Source organism: Chamaea fasciata, unplaced genomic scaffold (genome assembly GCF_029207755.1).
Source record: "Chamaea fasciata isolate MVZ Bird 193981 ecotype frontalis unplaced genomic scaffold, bChaFas1.0.hap1 SCAF_9, whole genome shotgun sequence".
Taxonomy (NCBI): domain Eukaryota; kingdom Metazoa; phylum Chordata; class Aves; order Passeriformes; family Sylviidae; genus Chamaea; species Chamaea fasciata.
The window spans coordinates 15,282,828-15,306,681 of NW_027094094.1; the positions used below are offsets into that span (position 1 = coordinate 15,282,828).

Here is a 23,854-nt window from a genome sequence, read left to right on the forward strand (position 1 = left end):
TCTACTATCCATGCATGTCTTAAAGGTCTGTGGAAAGCAGGCTGAACAGTCCTGGTAATAGGAAAGAAATAGACAGGTTGTTTTTTCATTGCTTAAAAGTTCCTGTTTGTTCCCCATTCCAACTCAACGTTTTCTGGCAGTAAAAATATTGGCCACTGCAGGGTAGCTGTCACCTGCTTGCCCTTAATCACATGCAAAACTGTTTACAGCCCTGGGTCCCAGCTGCTGTGCAGATCACAGTGTCAAGGAGGATTACGTACTCAGGTGTAGAAGCAATGAGTGTAGCCAGCATTGTATAAACAATGAGAGCTGGGGACATTTTTTTCATTATCACATCCTTGGTAATACAGAACAGGGAAGCAGAGAAATCATAGGTTTCATGATGTAGGATGATTGCCTATGCTTGAAACATGCTGTAAAGACATAGCACTCACCTGTATATCATAAGCTTTAAGCCTCTAGGCTTTGTTCAGTGGAATCCTGGCTCCACTGAAGTTGATGTTAAAAGTCACGCTGTATGTACAGCAGTCAGGACTTCACCAAAAGTTTTGGCACATGCTGACCTACTGTGTTGAATAAGAAACAAGAAGTTCCATTTATTCACCTTGTCGTAATACCACATCTCTCACAAAGCCATCAGAAGCCATGACTTCTCCTCATGTTTCTGACTGCACACTATCCAAATATGTCCATGTCTTGAACATTTGCCATGTGACCTAAAAAATGGAATGAAGATGCTTTACCCAGCTTTTTACTTGGGTACGTCTTTGCTTCAGATTTGCGTGGTCCATTTTTCTACACCATTTATAATTTAGGCAGTAACTTTAGGCAGAAAAATAGTTGTTGTGTCACTAAATGTCTCTTCAACCTGCATAGCTTCAACTAAAAGACATTCGTGATCATGATCCCTTGGGAGAGGGAAAAAGGGTATTTTATGAACCAAACAGTGAGAGAAAGTACCAAAATCAAGCTGTACCACACTTAGAAAAAGAAATCAGGAAAAAGTATGATACCTAATTTTAACTGTTATGCTGAAGAAACATGAAAATTACTGTGTAGCTGAATAGAATGTTTTGAGTGTCAGGACTTTTATTACTATAACTGCCATAGCACATTGTAAGAACATGTGTGAAAAAGTAGTAACAACACTTTCAAACACTTTCAGTTTAATTTTATCTTGTACAGTTGCTGCATAATTCCAAATCTGTAACAAACTATTCCACTAGGTCACGAGTACACAATTCAGGAAAAGTTTATCTGTTAGCATCGCTCCTTTTGGACTGCTGAAAATGTTTCTGGCAAAGTTAAATTAATTTATTGTGTAATCACAAGTGTGATGATCTAGTGCATGTAAAGCTAATACTTACTATAAATACTCATCCCAGAAAAGATATCAGTATAATTTTTGTAAAAACTATTATGTTAAAATGGTTCCCAAGAAGGAAGTGGACTTTGTCCACAGACTTAACAATACAAAAAAGCAAAAGACTTTTGAAAACCAAGAGTTTTCAGCCATATCTTAAATGCTGGCAGAGTGAGCAGAAACACTAGTAGGGAAATACACCTGTGGGAAAATTTAAGTGCTACCTGTAAAGGATTACTAATATGTATGTTTGGTTATTTTTCTGGGTGTAGCCTGTAAAATAGAGCAAAACACCCAGACCCCTGCTGCAGTTTATTTTAAAATCCTGCACTTAATGCAGGAAAACAAATGTGTGCTACAAATTCAAAGTAATTAATATTTGCAGTTCCTACAGGACCATATATGCTAGAAAAGTTAAGTACATGACTAAATGTTTTGTTGGATCAAGCTCAGCATATTATAGAGGCAAATCCTGGAATACATTGCTTTAAAATGGAATAATCTATTCTCTTAAAACATGTTCTGAATTTCTGTACCCTGCATTCTATTTCTGTGTGAGAGGCATCTATAACCCATTATTTGGAATGTCTCAAGCGCTACCTGGTTATTTGTTGAAGCTCCAACATATGTACTAGGATTAAATATATTTAAATATGCGTGCTCAGTTGGATGGCATTTGATTCTTCCAGTCCCTTCTCATTAACTTTAGGGAACAGGACAGAGTCAATTGCCATTCTGCAAGGATCTGTGTGGACAATGAGGTCAGAGTCTGTAGTAGCTGGGTAACCACACCTCGGTATAGGATTGTGTCTTTTGAGCTTGTGGTTTGCACATTGGGTAGAGTTCTGGCTGCTGTAAAGTGAAGCTCCAGCTGACTTCAGAAGAGCCTGGATTCCAGTTCTGGCACTCAGAAATTCATACCAGTACTGTGAAAACTGCTTTTTAAGTGGATTTGAATTTTAGAATAAATAACATGTTTGGAAAGATTCTAGCAAATATAGATGTGGCCGTGAACTGTTTCAGATCTGTGACGGAAACATTATTTCTTTTCTTCTGTTGATATTCAGGTTCCAAAATGAACAAGTGGCCTTAATTTGCAAAACTGGGAAAGATACTTGGGATCGGTATGCTATTCCATAGCTGCACCATAGCATGATAGGCTGCTTAGACACAGACCTCTGTTCTGTACCTCGTGTGCTTTCGTTATAACATATTTACATTTTCTGCCAGGGTCACTGCCGGGATTTACAGGGCCTGGTACCAAGTGTGGAAGATTTCTGCTTAGCAGCTTAGAAATGTGTGATATTGCTTAAGCCCTGTACTTTATACCATGACACAGACAGCCTCTTACTGTTGCTTTAGTTCCACTATTTTCCAAGTCTCCACCATTTCAGAACAACTCATGGCAGGCTGTTGCAAAATACATAAGAGATCTTAGTCTCCCCTTCCTAAGATGTGAGATGAGCCCTGGCAGTGGCCCTGGATTTCCTTTCTAACATGGCTGTGCTAACCTGGACAGAAAACCAGAGCAGGGCTGTTGAGAATGCTTTTTAATTTACTGTTTGTACACTAAGTTACATTAGGCTTCAGGAAGTTAAAACCTCTGAGGAGGTGTCCATCGTTAGTGTTGTTAGTCATGAACAAAGCAGGTTAGCATTGCAAAAATAATCTTCCTGGTTTGGTTTTCGCTTGGTTTGGGGGTTTGGGCTTTTTTGAGTTTTAGCAATGCCCGAACCATTTGTTCATTGATTCATGCATGTGCATGGGGTGTTTTTGGTGACTATCTGAACAGCAGAATTCCATTAATTCAACTCAGAAGTAGCCAGAGCATTTCTCAAAACAGACAGGAAAATTTGTATGTTGATGTGGTAGTGCCAGCAGGCCACCACCCTGAGTAAAAGTGGTACCTGAACAATGATACCGAGGCAGCAAGCTCAGGACCTCTAAATATTGAGTGTCAAATGCTTGTGGTAAAGCAACATTTGTTAACACTATTGCTCAGAGATCCCAAAACCCCATTTTAAATTCTTTGGAGATTTGGGTTTTTTAAATTATTTGCTTATTTTTGCAAATGAATTTGTAGGACCTAACTGAAGAATGAGTGAAGTCATTGGTTTAGTGGATCAAGCTTCAGGTGCATAATGAGATCTCATCGGTACTACAAGGAAGCTGTCAGACAATGTTCAAAAGTCACTTTAAAGAATAATTTTAGTGTCATTAATTATCTTAATGTTTTATCTGGCTACTAAAAACAAAGGGTTGTCATTTTTTCCCTCTGGAGAAGCATCAGTCTGGCCTGTGATGTCACACATGCACTGTTCATCTTGACTTTAAACCCAAATTCTTCTCTTTCATTACAGGGTAATGAACTAATTAAACTGACTGTAATTCAATGTCTTCTTTGGACAGCTACAAGTTAGTAAGGAGGAGTATACATGAATACACATATATATACACACACACATATATGTGTGTTTACACATACGTGTATTTCTGCTTGCTAGATATATATACATGCACATACATATGAATCTACCTGAATAGCCAAAAAGATCCTTTCAGTATTTCTACAAATTCTCTTTGATTCACTTGGTATGTGATGCCATTGTAACAGTTTCTACCAAAAATGCAACACAACATCATAAAATAATAAAAAGTAGAATCTTTCACTGTGAGACCTGGTATACATTTAAATATTAATCATCAAATAGAGTGCATGCAAAATTATAATTCTAAAAATAAAAATGGAGAGTGCTATGCCACTTTCTTATTCCATAAGCTTAATAAAGCCTCTGTGAACCTGAACAGATTTTCATCTTCCAATTGATCATCATTTATCTCTGCCCCCTATCTTATCTCTTTCTGGAAATGAAGAAGATGGGGGGTGAGCAAGGAAGCTGTCCTTTCAACATACGTTCTTAGTGAAAAAAATATATTAAAATCTCAGATTCTATTTTATTATTTTATCAGTTTCTAGCTTTTCAAAGCATTCTTCTACAGCTATTTGCTAAGCATCTGTGATGGTAATCTGTATTTCTTTAGCTGCAGGTATCTTTTGTTATCAGCTTTTTAATGTGTCTGGCTAATGCTCCCTTCTAGTGAAGGTTACTTTTGAGATCATAAATGTAATAATTCTAATTTGCAGGCTTAAAAAAAAGCCACCGCCAAGTCTACCACAAAGGGATTATGCTTCAGGTAAGGCTATATTAATGTAAATTAAATTGTATGTCTGTGTTAATTTGCTATCTATATGCCTAACAGTATTTCAGTTATACATTGCCTCATAATTTGTTTTTAATTAAAGAACAGAATATCATTATCAACAACTCTGAAGGTAGTTCACACCTCTGAAATGAAAGGCAAGAAAACGATTATGAATTGTGCCAGCATGAAGAGTAGCAAGTAACCGCTCTTTCAAAATCAGTCTTAATTAGAGTTCTGTATCTAGGCTGCTGTAAAAATGGAGGAGAGTTTGCATCCAGTCCCTTCTTACAGAAACTGTGAAAGTAAATATGGAGGAAGTTGAACAAATGCATCATCACCGATTTAAAATCTTAACACTATTAATGTAATGATGGCGTCATGTATTATGTTAAAGACCTCTACTTGCCTGTCATACAGCACTGCCCAGAAACTAGTTCCTGGCTCTTTTTACACGTCAACAGCCATCTTGTTAAGATCAGAATAGAAGAAAGCAGGACAGAGTTTGGAAGTAATCTGGTAACTGTTCCCTGTTTAACATAAACACTTGTAATTAGTGTGCTGTCTTGGCACTTTAACCAACAAGAAGGTGCAGGGTCCAGAGTTCCAGGTCAGGGAGAGTTCCATTATCTAGAAATTGTCATCTCTACTTAAAAATGAGATGCATTAGCAGGACATTGTGGGTAAAGTGCATGCTCTGCTGTTCCGACCATGTGCAGTTTGTTATTTTCTAATGTTTTTCCAACAGTTCTGAAATAATTTGTCAAAAATAAGCAAGAAGGCATTTAATTTACTATTCTGTCCAAACCAGATGTGATGCTCACAACTGTTTGGAAATTTTGCTCACTCTTTTTTAACTGAGTATGATGAGTACAGATTGAAAAACAAATCTAAGATAAACGTTTATATTCACTATTACCTCTCCTTAAATAACTCTAATATTTGGTTTAGAACACGCAGACAATGAAGAGGAACAATGGTCAGATGATTTTGTAAGTACATATTTTGGGCTAGTAGGAGGTTACTGTGGCAACAAGTTAGCACAAGAAATAATAATAAAAGATTCCTTTTCAATCATCTACTTGTGGTTGAACTAAATAATATTGAAATTTATGTTATTTTTTACATCAGTTTAATTCACAAGTAGGCACTGAGTTTTAGCTGCCTCAGGTTTTTTTGCATTCAACTTAGAAGCACTTTCAGCAGCACAGTCAATGGTAGCCATGAACGCTAAGGTTTTTGGATAAGAAAGCACACGGCATCAATTTGAGAGACTCCGTAAACTGAACAATAATTTCAGAAATTAGTAAGAGGTTTTATTTGGGGCAGGAAGGGTGGGAGGCGTGAGGAGAGGAAAGCCACTCCTCACTAAAAATGAAAACTTCTGCAAAGATTTTAGAAAACATTAGAATGAAGCAATTGGTGGCTGTCAGTTATGTAAAGTAATGGTGCAACTGTCAGCCTGAAGTGACCAGTTTCCTTCTGGAGTCAGATCTTGAGTACCCTTTGTAACAGGAGAGGGAGAGGAAGTGACAAACACACATCAAAGTCACAGCTGGATCTAGAAAGGAACTGTCCTGAGAAGGAAAACAAGCTGTGGATCCATAACTTGAAGACTGAGCTCTTGGAGGTGAAAGGATTCCTTGAAGATAGCAAGAAGACAGGGAGCTCCAGGGAGGAGTAGAAGGGGAGGAGGCAGGAGTGCCTCTTTGCAAGAGGGAGCACTGAAAGGGAATAGGATGTGTCCATTCAAGGGTACGTTGTTGTAATTTTGTTATCATACTCGTGCAAGGATATTTGTGTTATAGATTGCTATGAGATGAGAAATGGGAAGTTCTGTCTTTCTAGGACAGTGATTATGAAAATCCAGATGATCACTCTGACTCTGAGATGTACGTGGTCCCCAGTGAAGAGAATCCTGATGACAGCTATGAGCCACCTCCAAGTGAGAAAGAGAAAAAGAAGATTCCCTCTGCATTCCCTATTTCTAGGGGTGAATATGCAGGTATTTATGGAATAGTTAACTATGTCACCTTGATAACTGCTTTTTGACCCATACCAGAAAAGAGGCCTCAAATGCACTAATCTGTCCTTTCCTCAAGGGTTTGCTTTTAATTCTGATACTCAGATCTTAAGCATTCAGGGGTATGATTTTTTTTTATTACAGCATGAAACAGGTTAGTACTGCCAGTAGTAATGTTAATAATTTTAATATAATGTGTCCTAGAGACTTTGATAGACATCTACTAATGACGAAATTCAAGCAAAGGTATGGGAGATACTATTAACTTGGGGCTCCAAATTAATCAGCATATATTTATCCAGGAATTCCTATTAAAGATGAGGCACATTAGCCTAGACAGGTGCCTTACTTATCTTTTCTGTTTCTCCAATCATTATTCCCTAAGCAGTAAAACAGTAGCCCAAATATTCACTCCTTGTTGTCCTTCAAAATTGGTACTAAGGATGATAAATATCCTGAAAAACAGGACAGGATTGAGATTTTGTTTACATCAGTCCAGTATAAAGGGATTTTTTCTTCCTTATTTGATTCTTTTCAACCATGGATAGGTTGCATCAAAGTGGATGAAAGTTAGCTTCAGTTAGATGAAGGTTTGAGACATGGAGAAAAGAAATGTGATGTCTGCTTTCATTTTTGTATGATACCAGGCTGTTACTGGTTGTAGAATATTCATCAAAGTGTTAAAATACCACATATGTACTCAGAGAGTACTCAGCCCTTCACCTTTGTGTTCTTTGGAAAGGGAAGGACTTGTTAAAATGACACCCCAGAGAACCTGGCATAATTCATGTTGCAGTCCCACCCAGTGTTGTTTTTCTCATATATCTTATATGAGAAACAAGACCACCCAGCCACCACCTTTTCCCCAAGGAGTCAATCAGTTGTTCATACAACAGTCAGTGTCTCAGCACGCTCTGCAGCCTGATACAGAGGGCTAGGCTGCTACCCTGAGCAATGAAATAGGACTTGTTTACACACAAGTCTCAACATCAGGTCCAGCTATGCTGAGATCTGCTGCTTGACCTATGCTGCAGCCACAGCAAAGACTTCTGCACAAGGAGTAGGAGAAAGTGCAGAGACTAATGTGTATTTTTTACTGAAATTGTTGTTTTCTACCAAATTAAAAGACAATCGCACCAGTCACCAGCAGCTTCCTCCCATCAACAAACCTCTCCCAAGTACACCCAGTCCAGCCATGTCCAGACCAAAGAAGCCATGTGTGCCATCCATGCCATTGCCATCTCCAGCTGCAAAACCAAAACTGCCACCAAAGCCCAAGGAGTGCAATGATGATGAGGTAAAGTTTACAGGTATACTTGTTTTAACTGTGTAAATGTCATAGCAATGCCATGGTCTGGTCTCTTTCTTAGCCTCTATAGTACAAATCATTTCTACATCACTAACAGTGACCTGCAAGTACCATACTGATTCCTAGGGGATATATGCCTGCTCCGAGTACCAAGGAGGCTATTTAGACCATGGAATAGCTCCTGATCATCCATAACAAGCTGCAAGCAACAGGGAGAGAGTAACCTCAAAGCTGCTTCAGGACCAGAGGGAAGGGAGGGCTTCCACGCTCCAGTGGAATAATTTTATTATTCATTATTATTTGTTATAATAATTTCCCTTCTACATAGGATGATAAATGTCTGGAATAGGAGTCACTGTGAAAGGGCAACTGTTGTAAACTGCTGCCAGGGCTTCAATCCCAACAGTTTGTTGACATGATGACACGATGGAGGTTAGCTGACAGATTTTTGTCCTGCCTTTCTCATAGGATAACTACATTGTGCCAGTGGACAATGATGATAACTATATTGAACCCACAGAAAGCAGCATGTCACTACCTACAAGATGTGAGTTTTAGTCATTTAAGCTCATAATTATTGCTTGATTAGGAATAACAGTGAAAAAAAATGGGTCAAATTCATGTCTGTTTCTAGGGTTGAAAGAGTGGAGATGCAGCTATTAAAGAGATCACAGCCTGCAAAAAGGGCAGTTGGCTAATTTGGCTTATGACAAGGCCAAGGAAAATGATTTTTGACTTTATTGGAAGACATATTTAATTTCTCCTTCTCTCAGTTATTTCAAGGTCCAGCCCTAGTACAACTAGGAGGCTTTTCATGACATACGATCTGCCTTCTCATCCAAGGGAGCACTAGCATTAAAGTTCTCTGCTGAAGTGTTTCAGGAGAAGAACAAGCACTTTTAGATATTTAGTAGATAAAAACAGACTTTGATTTTATTTTTTTTAATCTCACTATATATATAAGTATATTTAGCCAGAGAATGAAACTACTACAGCCCAAAGGTGAACAGTAAACAGAGAAGAGTATGTAGTTCTGCTCTCTAACATTACTGACAGTATCAAACCTCTTCAGAAAGGCTGGAATACTGAATAGTATTTCTCTTTTCAAATGAGAGCTGCTTTGTGACTGAGTTGATTCATTCAAGGTCACACAAAAGGTTGTCATTTGGCCCTACTTAGTATTCATTCTTATTGCATAAATTTTACATTGTTAGTTTGTTAACAGATGTGGGTATATATATAAATACATGTCTATATATACACACATGCACAAATATATCTGTACATTAATAAAATATGTTTTTAGCACCTGTGAACAGATTTATGAAGACAACAAAGCCAGCCCCCCCTATTTCTCCAAAGCCTTCTCTTACTTCTAATATGCAAGGTATGTGTAGCTTGCGTCGCTGTTAGAATAAAAAAATATAAGACTGTGGAATATTAAATTATGCCTAGTGTATTCACACCACTAACCCTATGACATACTAAAGTAAAAGAAAAATATGTTCCCCTTTAGCTTTTCTGTATTGTAGTGGTTGCTTTGTCTAGTTTGAATAGTAAATCCATTTTAAGCATAAATAAAACTAGAACAAGTTATTTGCCCCAAATTCATTTATTTTTAGTCTTTTGCTCTAGTGGAGGAACACAAATGGATTAATACAGCAAAAATGATTATAGGACTCAGTATGTCAGTAATTCCATTTCACTATGAGAATCAAGACCCAATACTTCTAGACCATTAGACTTAGCCATATAGAAATTCCGTACAGGCTGGTGTCTTGCATGGCCTTTTATAACAGTGTTCCCATTGAGATTCTGTAAAGAGCAGTTTATTTGGAAAAAGAAACAAAAGCAGAAGCAAATAAAATGAGTCCTATTTGCTTTCGTAAGTTCAGATATTCTTGTTTAATCTCTCTCTGTGAACTTAGAGTTGTTTTGCATCCTCACTATCTCATTAATTGCTTGGATATAACCTTTCCAGACATGACACAATTCTTTAAAAAGCTTTGCATATTCATTAGCAATGTGTTTAGCTTTAAAGTCACGAACTACAAGTCGCTAACTAACATTTCTTATTAATTACTTAAGATTTCGTGAGTTATTTTCCAGACATTTTAAAATGCCCTTTTCAACCTCAGCCTTTCTGTAAATCAGTGTCGAGCAACAACCAGCTCCTGACAGATGTTACTAAAAAATAAAACATCTCCCCCTGGTGGGAGCTGAGACGTGGATGCAGTAAAGTGATGAAACCTGACGTGAAATTTACTGAAATAGGATTCAGTTTTCATTGAAGAAACTGGGCATAGATAAAGATGCTGGTGGTTTTTTTCTTTTAAGATCTATAAACTAAAATATACTTGTGGGTCAGAACTCAGGGAGGGATGCTGGCCATGCAAATGAGCCAGCTTGTATTTATGACTGACCTGATTTCTTCCTCCCTGAGTCAAGGAAAAGCTAAATGCTAGTACAGGGGTGATAACGCGTTTTTTCCAGACTGACCCAGGTTTGCATAACACAAGCATTCATCTTGCTTGTAGGGAGGAGAAAAGAGAAGAAAAACAAAACAATGAAAAGGTTTTGCAGTGGGACGGTGACTGTATCCCAGAATCCCTGTGACTTCACCTCAATTTCCCACTAGAAGACTGGGGGGAGTTGCTGCTCGGGGGTTTTGGTGGCACATTCAAATTCTGAGCAGATTCTCCAAGTTATTTTTTCAGAGTCAGAAGTATGACTGATACAAATTCAGATCAACTTTTATGGTAACATGCAGTATGTTTTTGCTACACTGAAGAATGTTTTTTATTTCTTCCCTGTCCTGTAGAAGTCTACGAGGTTCCTGAAGAAGAGGTGAGACCCTTCTGAACTATGACTCCCATTGGCCTCAGGCAGGGTACAAATGTGATTGTGAGAAAAGACTATCAGTCTTTCAAAAGGGAAAACTGGGAACAAATCTCTCCCAACACTTAAAGCTTTCTGACAGTCCCTTTTCAGAAAAGCTGGCAAACCATTTCAAAAGAGTAAGGGGAAAGTTTCCCAGTCCCCTGTGATAGTGATCCAATCTGTGAAGCAGTAGCCTCAGGGAATGTTAGAAGCAGAACTGCAGCAGACCGAGCAATGACAGTTCTGACACAGTAATTTTTTTCCCATTTGCTGGTACTGGCATAACATATGGCCAAAGCAGATTTACTGATGTTGAGTTCTTGCCTCTCCCATCCTAATGTAGATTACCAGACAGAGCTCTAGTAGAAATCTGTATCATGAGGCAAAAATAATGTCATGATGTGGTAACATAAATAGGATCATACAAATTTATTTTATGGAATCCAAATGTAACCAAAAAACTTCAGTGCGTTTTCTCTTACAGGAAAAACCATCACCACCACCAGTAACCAGGTAACCCATTGCTGTGAATGTTTGTCCATTATTTAAAACTGTCAGGAAATATATTTTCTCATCTAGATATTACGTGTCTGATAATTCTTTCTCTAGAAGAAATACAGTAACAGAAATAAGAAATACATACAGTAAATATCTCTTCAGTTTATCATCTACACAAAGATTATCAACCATTTCTATGTTAATTTCATTAACCCAAATGTAATACATATTAAAAAGAAGTACTCTTAATACTTTTTAGAATTTTGAGGAGGTAGAAGAGAAAAAAAAGAGATTTTCTTTGTATTCACTGTTAAATGTAATTTTCCTTTCTTAATTCGTGTTTCCTTACTAGGTTCACCAAGCCACTCATGTTTATGCCTGCTCAGAATACGGAGCACTCCCACATGCACACCGTGACCAGAGAGTCACCTAAGCAGGAGACTTCCAGGTAAGTTAACAGCAGCTTAGATCAATAGGAAATATTAGCAGGGTAAAAATTTCCTTCTCTCTAATGTGTAACCTTCAGACAATAGACAATTGTCAGGACACTCAAATAGCTCAGGATGCTGGGACAAGGTGAGAACCTTCACAAGCTCTCATTGCTTTGTGAACTTCTGTGTTCAAGCCACTTTGCCAAATGGATAGGATTTTCTGAATTATCCCTTTAGGGATCCAGTACAGGGATAAAATATCTCTGCAAGCCAGTTTAAGGTCCTATTATCCATCTCTGCACCCTTGCAAATTAGATGTTTTTGCAGTTGTACAAGACTGCTTGTAAAGAAACTGGGCTCAGTAAATCCATGATTTATATCCCTAGTCTCTGGAGGAAAAGGGAAAAATGATACTTGAGTGTGCGGCCTACTTCACTCCTGTGTCCCCAGAAGCATTGAAAACTGCTTCGTAACCCCTGCCTCCTCTCTGGGTCATTATTTTACAAAATATGTTATGTGCCCCCAGAAGGAGGCATCTACAATACTCTGAGTGAGGGTGTTTGGTTAGGTCTTGTGCACAGCCACTGGGACCCGAGGTCTAGGACAGAAGCTCTTCTAGAGTAGTTCCACACCAAGGGCACAGCATCATCACCGTCTGTGCAGAGCTGAAATCAAGTCCACTTACTGCAGGCCTCCTTCCCTCCAGATCTTAAAAAGCTTATCTAAGCCAATTAAATAAATCAATCCTGTCCAGCATAACTTACTGTGTATATTTTTCAGAAATATTTTGCCTCTCCCCAGAAGTCGTCTTCATCCAAAAACAGTGAGTAATTAATGGGCCACTCTAAAAGAACATGTTAAATTTAGTCCTATGGTTTATATATAAATAGATGGGTTATCTATTTATTATCTGGATTAGATAACAGAAACAGATGACCAGATGTCAGATTCATCTAATATTGTGATAGTTGCTATTACTCTTTTGGACGAAAGAGCACTGGACATCTGTATTGATCCAAGAAAAAGTTCAGATGTTTTAACGGATGTATGTCTCAGTCCACAAAAAGAGTTTCTTGTACTGAAAAATACCAGTTGTACTTCAGGAACCTTACTTTAAGTAGCAAAGGATGATTTTTCCCAGTCTGAAGCACTTTTCCTTGCGTCTCATTCCTCTCAACTGGTGAGGTGATTGATGCTTTCTGAAAATGGAAGCCTTCTAAAATGTCAGACTGGGTAGTCTGAGTAACCAGTATCATTAGAAAATGCAGTCCTTGAAGGCCTAATTACAAGCCTTGGGTCCTAAGGCTCTGTTTCAGCCAGTCCTCTTCTCCTTCTGCTCTTATCCCAGTCTGTCCCTTCCACTCTGCTGGTTTTTTTTGAAGCAAACTCTTTGAAAACTTGTCCAGCTGCAGAAATGAGCAAAAGCAAATCATAGAGGATTCCTTTTCAGCCAGATTAGCTCCAAAAACTGATCTGCACCATAGCTCTATTCACAGCTATGCCAGCTTGAGAGGGTCTGCATGAAGAGCCAACTATCAAGAACAGAGCAGTATAACTGTGTCAGCATCTGTGCCAAAAGCCACATGCTCAGACCCTGTCCCAGCCCTGTGCTCAGAATTGTCCCTAAGAAACAATCAGTCTACCAATAAGTATATAGAGAAATTAGACACTTAAAACTAGGAATTTGAGGTAACATAATAGGATTAGATGTTATGATAACACAGTGCAGGTGGTATATGAGCACCTTATAGTCTTACTTCAGTCTTTAAATTTCTTGTGTACCAAGCAGTTTGTGCATACAACAGCATCAGCATTTTAGTTTCCCTTCCACTTCGTCACAAAATTCTTTGCATTTAGATCTGTATCCTGTGGGACTCTGAACAATTCCTAAACAGTGCCAAATTTGGGATTTCTCTTTTATGAAATAGTTTGATTTCTCAGCTTTTCTTACAAGTACAAGATAAGAAAAAAAAGTTGTGTCTGAAGGGAGAATGTTGGACCAAGATTCCACTATCTGATCAGCACTGAGAATAGTCCTGCTTCAGAACAGACTCGAGTGCCATATTGCAGCTGAAACCTCTCCATTAGTGCCTTTTCAGAGCTTACGTCTGAGATGGATATCATCCTAGCTTTGCAGAGAGTGAAAAGAGATTATCCTTTAGCTGGAGCCACTCACTGAGTGAGTTACAGCTCCAAGATGGAGCTCCCAGACAAACACTCAACTGTACCGCAGGTGTATTCAGCTCCTGGGTGCTTGCAGTTCACCAGTTTGTCACAAGAGTCAGCCTAGGAAAGAGTTACCCGGTGCACTCCGAATTTTGGGGTCTTTGCATGTCTTGTAAGTGGCGGCCTTTACAATTTTAAACAAACAAATGGTAATGAGCATGATGTTTGTTTGTCCAGTGCTCTTTCCATCCTGTTGTTCCTTTCCATCCCTGGCTACAGCACATTGACAAAGCCCAAACAATAAGTGAAACGTCTGTTAACTGCTCCCATTCAGTCTGCTGTCAGCACTAACCAGCACTGATCATGTGCACACAACTGTAACCCTTGCTCCTCTCAAAGGCCAGAGCTGACTGGGAGAAAAAATTTTGCCATGTCTCATTTCCGCAACTGCTGGGTGATGGATTACACCTCTCCAGCCAGAGAATGGAGGCATTTGTCACTAACATTAGTGAAAAGCCATTAGCTGGGAAGATGAAGACAGACAAATTAATAACTGGTGCCTCTTTGAAAGACACTTATCAGATGGGAGCCTTGATTCCCTAAAAGTCAAGAAATGGGAGCCAAAATTAAGTGTCTCCAGAAGAAGCCAGGAAATTAGGTGGATTGCTTCAATTCTAGCATGGTGACAAGAGAGTCTACTAAGTTTCCTCTGTTCAGTGGAAGATGTGGTTTTAGTATATTCAAATCTGCTGCAAAATGTTCTGTCTTCCAGGTCAGGAATTAAACCTGAACCAAAAGGTCTCACTACAAAACTATGGCCAGATTTTCTCAATACTTACTACAAGCAATCTCAAGATTATTAGAAAGTTCAAAATTCGATCATTGCTTAAAATTTTTCAAATGACATCATGGAAGTATTCTAGATACTATATACCTTCTGTACAAATTTCTTTAAAAATTACTACAGGTACCAAAACCATATTGATTATTCATGCAGTTCTCATTTAATAATTAAAGAATCGGGCTGAGAAAGACATCCAAGATCAAGTTCCAACTGTTAATCCAGCACCACCATGTTCACCACTAAACCATGTCTCTAAGTGCCACATCCACATGGCTTTTGAACACTTCCAAGGATGGTGATTCCACCTCTTCCATGTCTGACCACACTTTCAGTGAATTTCTTTTTTCTAATATCTAATCTAAACCTTACCTGGTGCATCATAAGGCCGTTTCCTCTTCTCCTGTCATTTGTTACCTGGGAGAAAAGACTGGTACCCTCCTTTCAGGTACTTGTAGAGAACAATAAGCCCCACCTGAGCCTCCTTTTCTCCAGGCTAAACACCCCCAGCTCCCTCAGCCACTCCACATAAGATTTGTGCTTCAGTCCCTTCACCAGCCTTCTTGCCCTTCTCTGCTCCATCACCTCCATGTCCTTCTAGTAGTGAAGGACATAAAACTGAACACAGTAATTTCTTTTTTTATTCCTTCATATCAAATCTAACCTATTTTTCCATTACAGGACCATGAGGCAAACAATAATGATGAAAGTAAGTATTCAGATAAAAACACAGCAATATGAGAGGGACTAATGCGCCACCAGTTACCGTAGTACAGAACACAGTGTAGTGTGCCAGTGTAAATTTTATCTGTACCATCAGCAATAAGCAAGAAGTGTTACTGAGCTGTTCTCTTGTATAATCAGACTGTAAACATGTTAACAAAAAAACTGAAGCAATGGATATTTTTACCTTTATTACATTAACACTAAAATGGCAATGAGGAAAATCCACTGTTCAGATACAGCTCACGTTGCATACTAAATATGTTGCTTGCGCCTCTAGGTCAGAGGTTCAATAACACACAAGAATCCAGATTTCCCACTGGAGCAGCTCCATCTCCCTTACCAAGGGGCCTGTGAGTAAAAAATGATAAAAATACTTCTTTGATGGAGATGGGTTTAATAGACATATTAGGAGCTACCTTCTATCCTTGTCTACAGCAATTAGAATTCAGGAATAATATTTATTCCTGTTTGTGAAAGTTATCCTGAGTTGGTTATTTTGTTATTTCTGGAGGAATGCTGTTTGTATGCCAAGTGGCCTGGCCCTTCACTGCCTGCTGCTGATGGCAGATGCTGGCTGCCTTGTCTGATTTAGTCCCATACTGCAGCACTAGCACGTGCAGCCTAGAAGTGCAGAAAGCTGTCACTAAGTTTTCCTGCCCCACCCAAGTCATTTTAAGTGTTGGACAGAGTTGTAGCTTCCTTGAGTTAGGTACCTTTACTGAGTGCCCACATTGTATCTGATTCCCTTATTCCTTTTTCATTCTAGTTTATTTCAAACTGCCACAAGTGTCCAGTGAATTCCATTTTAGACAGAAATACCCCAAGAACCAATTAAACTGATGCTTAGTTGCTAAATGAATCCATGTATGTGCTAATAAGTAACCATATTCTCATTCTTTCCCCTCCACACTTCAGCAAGAAAACTTCTCTTGCAGTAATTTCACCAGTAAGTTGACTTGTAATTGCATAATCAACCAAAAATTTTATTAGATTTTTAATCTATTGTAAAACTTAATTTTATCATGGGTTTGGGTACAAGATAAATGCAAAACATATTAGGGGAAAGAGTTATAAAGACAGGAATTATTTGGGTGCTATTACATGAATGAAGATCAATGATCTTTCTGCTTAAGCAGAAAAAATTTTGATCAAAGCAACATTTGAGTTCAGTGCTCTAGGATGTAACAATAAACACAGTGCATGAACTTAAAAAATGAGAAATAAATGGGAACACACACAATTCAGAAGTATTCTCAGAATGTACAGGGCTGCCTATGGGGAACATGAGTTCACTGCAAGTGATAGCTCAAAAAATATGTAGGATTTTACCAGAATTTGTCTGAGGTTTTTCAGTAAGTATTTCATAATTTCAAAAATATCCCAAAACTTCTTGTGGCAGAAAGTAAGAGGACTGGTTGAAATTTTCAAAGAGATTAATTTGAAAAATGTTTCAAAACTGGCAGTTTATTATCATTGTTTCAAAATGAAAACAAAAAAAAAGTAAACTGGAAGATTGGTTCCAGTTTTACTGTGAGCTAAACGAACAGTTTAACTTTCAGTAAACAGAAATGTGTTCAGATATTTGTGTGCATAGCTCAATAAGGGTGAAAATCAATTTTTGATTTGCAACTATTTGGGTATTTGGGATAGACTTTTCATTTTGGGGCCTGAGATAAGAATGAACCGTCTAGATTTTACTTTTTCTCTATTTATACCCACAAACTGGGATTCTTTCCAAATCTCCTTTGCAAAATCCCAAACTTCAAGGTCATACAACTAGAGGCTCTTCACAGAATGGCTATGTTGCTGCCTCCTAATTCTTCCAGGATGTTGTCAATTCTAAGCTATTTCACAAAAAGTATAAATTATAAACATTTGCTGTACAAGAAATGTGCCAGTTAATAACTTGGTTGTCCTTCTCTTTTACTGCAGAAACCATGTTTACCTTCCAGAGAAACTCTAAGTGCAAATGAAGGTAAATTATAGCTACTACTGTGAAAAAGTTGACATTTATCTGGATTTTTTTTTTACTAAAAACATGAAACAAACAACACCATATTCAACTTACTGTAGGTTTTCGAGGGGTGTTTGGTTTTAGCGATTACAAACTGGATCTGGGCAGCCTTAGTTGCACTGAAAATCATTGTTCCCTAAAAGCAGTCACAGGAAAACTGCTGAGGTTACTGGCGGGGTGATGTAGGACCAGCAGTGTGCCCGTGTAGCCCTGCAAGTGGAGAAGGGGGAAGGGAGGGACGGGTTCTGAACCAGCCAGAACCATCTCTCCTGGCACAGGCAGGAAATCCATCCTGTCCTGTCTGTGTGAGGCGGCGGCTCCTCCAGGCAAGGCTCAGCGGGAGCTGCTGCCTCACTCCAGGCTGGGATGCTCAGGCCGGCCCAGCCCCAGCACCCTCCTCTTGTGTCACAGAATCTCACTGAGCCCTGCAGACATCCATAGCACAGATATTTGCCTAGAATTAGTTTAAAAAAACAAAAACGAAAACAAAAAAAGGCAGCGCGATGACAGGCAGCCATGTAAGGAAAAAAAAAACCCAAATTCATAGTAAAAGAAACCCTCCTTCACCTATTAGAACTCCCTAATCTGGGATAAAATATTTCTGAAGAAATCTTGACTGTACCATTTGTTTTCCCAAACTACAGAAAAACCCACGGCAGCAGAACGGCGGCGCAATTCCAACCAGGAACTTCCACTTCCCCCCCTTCCAAGTGGTGTCCAAAAGTAAGATCCCTTTCCATCCTTTTTTTGAATATTTCAATGCACCAGCTGTGAGAGGCTCAAAGGGGAGCACTCTTTTCACTGGAGCCTTCTTGTTGCTTTTTCAGAGCTGAGATTCCTGAAGCCTCACAGTAGCAAAAAATATAAAACACAGCAAATGAACACACACAGATACCATAACCATCACCAAAAAGCATGAGGGGTATAATCTGTAATAGGTGATAGAGATTTAAAACATATGTTTAAGTTCCTACTAGTGGCATATAATTTGTTTTAAATACCTGTATCAGACCCATGTTCCTCAATGAACAAATGGGTGAGATGGAACACATTCTACCACTGCATACTTCAAACACTAAATTTTCATATTATCAGGGCTGGGTACCTCCCCTCAGACTTTTCTGTAATCTCTTGACATTTATTTCAGGCCTCTGCTCCAAAAGTCCTCAATTCTGCCAAGTAAGTATAATTCAGTTTTTGATTTAAAATGTGACTAACTTATAATTTTAAATTAAGCTTTGAATTTAATTTATTTCAAAATACCTTGCATATTAATTAATTTGGAATTAATGTATCTGTAATGCATACAAAGAGGAGGTCAAGTATCGAGGATCTTAGCTCAGCTAGTAAAATAAAGGGAGTATCTCAGGATTATTGATGGAAAATGGGTGCTTCATTTACATTTATGAACACTGGAAATTTCTACCAAATGCAGTTCGGGTCATTTCCCATCATAATAAAGATTCCATCAATCTTCCTTGTCACAGAAGAATCCTAAATATGACATTTCTGGGCTGCTCCAGGTTTCTGTTGCCTAGAAGACAGACAGATTATTATTGCTATTCTTTTTCTACAGAAGGAAAAAAGAAGGTACTTTTATAATAGCAAATGCTAAAGCTCTTCTTGAAGTAGTGCTTTCCGAGATGGGCTTTTTTTAGTTCACAGCTAAAAACAAATTAGGTAATATGTAACTAAACCCTCCTTGTACAGAAGTGTAAATTAGATTTAACATTTTTCTAGTTGTTAGCAGACACTTGTCTGACCTTCCTGTAAGCCCCTTACTGTACATACTCAGTCTGAACATACCTTTCGCACTCTAAACAGATGGTGAGAATGGCACATAGAAATCTACATTTGCTGTAGCTTAAACTTGCGTGCTATTACTAGTGTATCTCTTTCCTGGAAACATTTGCTTGATGCCGGGTGCAATTATATCTCCGGTGCTGAGGAAGCATAATATGGTTCACATTAATGCTCTTGACTGATGCACTCAAATTTGTCTGCTCCTGTCACACAGCTGATGTGCTTCAACTTGAAGCATAAATTCTTACTATTCCTGGAACTGTAACTATTCTTCAAGACCATCTGGTGCTAAATGATGCTCTGATTAGTAAACTTTCTTTAGCATAATCTTATTCCGTGCCAGGTCCAATAGCAACTTTATAATATATACCACTGGTTGCATAATCACTACTGTCCCTTCAGCATAAGCTGCCATCTCTTCTTTGTCCCCACACAAGCCTAGAGCTAACTTCCATCTTCATCATTAAAAGTACTTATTTCCCGTATGGCACAGTGTCAAATGCTTCTCTGAAGTCCAGATTAAGTACAGTGCCACATTCCCTCTTTGTAGAACTGTTATTTTATGAAAGAGCTGTAACATTTTATCTACTTGGCTAAGATTCAGATTTTCTCTTGTTAGTTGCACTTTTACTTCCGAAACCTGATGTTATTTCCTTCAAATTCTCTCCTAGGGCCTTGTGTTCTGTGGAATCAGACAAAAAGCCATGTAGATGCTCAAGTCACTTTTTCCACTTTAGGTATATCAATTGTGTTTGGTATTCTTTAATCATTTGATACCATCCTGACTTGAAAATTACATAAAGGAACTGTTACCACTCCTGAATGTCATGTGCCAGTTTTTAAAATTGCCCAGGTAAAGATTATCTGGGCCCATCAGTTCAATTGTACTGAAGTTATTTAAGCTCTGCTTCCAATATGATTATGGGAATTTCCATTTCTGTACCAGAACTACTATTTCTTTAGTACTAGATTATCTTTAAAATCAATAAAATTCTTATTGCATAAAGCCCCATCTCTCTTTACTTTTTTACACACAGCCAAGGTGTCTTTCATTATTTATTTTAATAACCTTTTGTCAAGTCTAATTCACTAATCTGACTGACTTCTGGCAGTTCTTGCTTCATTCATATAATCTACTTTCAGCTGTGGCTTTAACAGCCGGTCAGTGAAAATTTTACAGGAAAACCAAAATCCATAATATTGCATAGCCTTCTTCAGGTGATTATTAATTCATTGAGAGCTGGAACTGCTCCCTAAAATGTCTCCCTTCCACTTGGGATGCAGCTTCTAGGCAGTTGCATCTTTACTTCAAAAGAAATTCTAAATATACTTCACACATTGAGTCTTTGAGCTCTTCAGTGCAATTGAATTTTTTAATTCTGGCCACTGTATGGTCTTTCTGTAACATTCTTATTGCTTTCTAAACCGAGATCTAAATGAGAATTTTGTTAGTGAAGATTTGACAATGCAGTCTGCAGAGCACCCTATCCAGAAAGGGTAGCATTTGTTTTCCCCAGTAAGTAAAATAGACAGGAAAAAAAGCCTCCCATAATAACAAAATAAGTATCACTCAACTTTCTACAATGATCTTCTCTAGTATATTGATTTGCATCCAGCTGTGTTCACAAGTACCTATAGCAGACACCTACACTCTTGGGCCAAATTCTGTTTTACCGGAAAGCAATTATCCACACTTACTTCTATCATGTCATTATTATGCAACACTACACAAACATTTCACTTCTGATTTCTTAAACTCTGAAATCTGTATTTCAGCCCTAGTAACTATTTTCAACTATGCTTTGTTATTCCAATTAAGCATAATAATGTTTTCTATTAATTCTGCTTCTCCACTTAGCTGCCTGAACTTCTTGCACATGCATACAAACAATTCAAGTAGTCTAAATTAGTGAAAATTACCTCTGAAATAAATTAATTTTCCTGACTCGCTCACCTGTAAGACTGCTTCTCACACTGGACTGAGAATTACTTGCATCGTGTTCTTGCATTTTCTTTTGTTCTATTGTTTCTATTGTTACATTCATTCACTTTGACAGTGGAAGATATTTTTTTCCTGTATTCTGAGTCTAGTTCTGGCTAATAACCAAATCATCATCCAAACTGGTTTTCCCTTCACAAGCAAGGCTACCCTTTGGGCAGGCAAGTGTCCCAGCACTTATATAGGCCCCATCCATTTCCAGTAGAAAGCTTTCCTGAGGGTCAAGCATTTCCAGATCTTCCAAACAAATCCTTGTAACAAATCAATTTCTTACATCATAACAAACATACTTTGAAAACTTATACGTGTTGTTCTTTTTTTCTAGAAGTGCCAGAAGCTGCAAACCGTTCTTTGGGTGCTTCCCCTCCCAGCAGCACTTCATCTATTTCAAGTTCTGCAGACCAGGTATAAATTCATACTACAAAAATCTCCTTATCCTTTATTTTAAAATAGTATTTCCACCCCTACCCCCTTTCAAAAGAAAATGGCACGCCTTTTGTGGAAGGCTTCTGTGCCCCCTTTTGCAATGAGGCTTTTCTGTAGCACAAATAATCTGAATATTGGCTTTGATTAAAATATGCTCAGAACACGTAGCATAGGAGAGAAGGTTTAACAAACTGTAGAAAAGCATGTAAATAGTATTATATTAAATCTTGGCACTCTGCCGATCACAAAAAGCTTTCATTTCATATCTTCCTGACTCTCCAGTTCATACTTTCAATATCATTGAAACAATGAAATCTGTGGTGAGGTACTGAAGTCTAGTCTTTGATATAGATTGCTATAAAGAGTTTTTAATTGCCTCCTTTTTTCTTACTTAGAGCTGTACAAATTGTGTTCAGGGGAAAAAAAATTGCAGTAATCAAATACAGTGATGCTGTGATGCCTCCCCTACGTGTTTTAGTTTCTCCCAAGTCCAACTCCCTTCTGTTCCTTTAAACAGATCTCTTCTCATTAGAGTTAATGCTGTCAGTTTTATGGCAAATTCTTTTTTTTATGTGTTTTGTTGCAACATTAAGCTTTGAATGATCTAAGCAAATGCAAGGTAATTTTCATTTCAGTGCTATTCCCCTTACTCTCATCTTGCATGAAGGGAGGCTACAAAATTCAAAAAGCCATTCTTATAAGCCTAGTAGACACAGACAAGGTAAAAATAGTTCTGTTGAGTGTAAAACAAAGGCTCTACCATGCAGAGCCAGTAACAGTAAGTGTTCTAAAGTCTGATATGACAAAGATAATACAACAGTGAAGAACACAAAGGATTTGAAGTTCTGGAAAAATGTTAACTGTGTGTCACACTAAATATTTGTTATAAAAATTACTTTCAAATAAGCAGTCCAGAAGACTCTACATAAACAGCCTGTAGCAATTACATTTGCAATTTTTATGTAACAGCCATGGGCAGAAATAGAACTTAATAAAAGATCCATTAAAAAAAAAAATTAGCTGTTAGTGTTATTTTCCCAGCAATTATATACAGTGGTATCATTTGCTGTAGCATCCTGCACAATACAGGTGCTCACAGATGTCATTCATTCCCATGACATTCACTCTTTGCTTGGTTCCCATCCAAACATTGGCAGCAGCTGTCTGCTTCTACATTATAGGCCACAGACAGTGGTAGAAGAAAGGTCTGGGGGCCATTGATTCCTTCTTTTGTTGAACAAAATTTTGTTCACTGGACTCATTCTCTACATGGGCAAGTACCTTTCATATTTGCAAATCCTCTCACCCTTTCTTTTTCCAATGAATAGTGTGACTAAAAAAATACATGGAAAATTTTTGAAGGTAAAATTATATGTTATGGCCTGAGCCAGTCTAAAAATTTAGTGCAGTGCCCCAAAATTGAGGCTCTGCTCTCCTCACTGTCAGTTCCCCTCCCAGCCTCTCTGGTGTTCCTTTCTGATCCTGCAGTGGGTTGAGCCAAGTCATTAAACTGACAGAAAACCAGCTTGGCAGTCAAACACAAAAAAAGGTGAACACAAAAAAGGAAAGTTGGTTTGTGGGGGTTTTTTTCTGCAGGCTGAATAAAGTGAATTATCTCACCATGGGATCAGATGAACAACAAAATGAGCACAAAGGAGAAGCCAAGACATTCCCTTTCTGGCAGCAATAAGTCAGCTAGACCAGCTCAGTTATAATGTGCTACCTTTAATCTGTTTTCTGCAGAGGTGACAAAGCTTGTGTGAAAATTATTTTATCATTAAGCTTGTTACTGTAATGCAAAACTTATCCAACCTTCATGCTGTCCAGGTGGAGACAATCATGCTTGTGTTCACAAATAGCATTAGGCAGATGGGAAACTTCATTCCTAGAGCTTAGACACCAACCAAACCCAAACACCTCACACCCACAACTGAGCAGCATTTAAATTGTTAATGGTCTGTTTATTCCTCAACATTTATTCCTCTTTAAATTCTACTGGAATAGCTTCTGTCTTTAAAACTATCCTACAGTTGAACCTGACTGCTTTCCTCAGGGCATCTCTCTTTTATCATTTATCAGTCTTCTATCACAAATCTGTTAGCACTGTTTTGACACTCCAATTTTTCTTTGCCCCACCTCTATCCAACTAAAACTGTGAACTCCTGGCAAAGACT

At 38.2% G+C, this 23,854-nt stretch overlaps 1 protein-coding gene across 6 annotated transcripts in view; it reads left to right on the forward strand.

Annotated features, from left to right (window-relative positions):
• Nucleotides 1-23,854, forward strand: part of BLNK (B cell linker) — a 92,010-nt gene that overhangs the window by 65,009 nt on the left and 3,147 nt on the right. For 3 of the 6 annotated variants that reach the window (XM_066191158.1, XM_066191156.1, XM_066191159.1), the window contains 19 exons: nt 2,431-2,487; nt 4,509-4,558; nt 5,516-5,556; nt 6,413-6,569; nt 7,715-7,884; nt 8,365-8,443; nt 9,203-9,283; nt 10,718-10,743; nt 11,261-11,289; nt 11,627-11,722; nt 12,486-12,528; nt 15,394-15,421; nt 15,716-15,788; nt 16,354-16,384; nt 17,371-17,413; nt 18,097-18,175; nt 18,600-18,631; nt 19,927-19,992; nt 21,580-21,659. In XM_066191158.1, coding sequence (XP_066047255.1) covers nt 2,431-2,487; nt 4,509-4,558; nt 5,516-5,556; nt 6,413-6,569; nt 7,715-7,884; nt 8,365-8,443; nt 9,203-9,283; nt 10,718-10,743; nt 11,261-11,289; nt 11,627-11,722; nt 12,486-12,528; nt 15,394-15,421; nt 15,716-15,788; nt 16,354-16,384; nt 17,371-17,413; nt 18,097-18,175; nt 18,600-18,631; nt 19,927-19,992; nt 21,580-21,659 — 1,261 coding nt within the window. The remainder of the gene's footprint in view (nt 1-2,430; nt 2,488-4,508; nt 4,559-5,515; nt 5,557-6,412; nt 6,570-7,714; nt 7,885-8,364; nt 8,444-9,202; nt 9,284-10,717; nt 10,744-11,260; nt 11,290-11,626; nt 11,723-12,485; nt 12,529-15,393; nt 15,422-15,715; nt 15,789-16,353; nt 16,385-17,370; nt 17,414-18,096; nt 18,176-18,599; nt 18,632-19,926; nt 19,993-21,579; nt 21,660-23,854) is intronic. The other 3 variants (XM_066191155.1, XM_066191157.1, XM_066191160.1) reach the window with 2 other exon arrangements.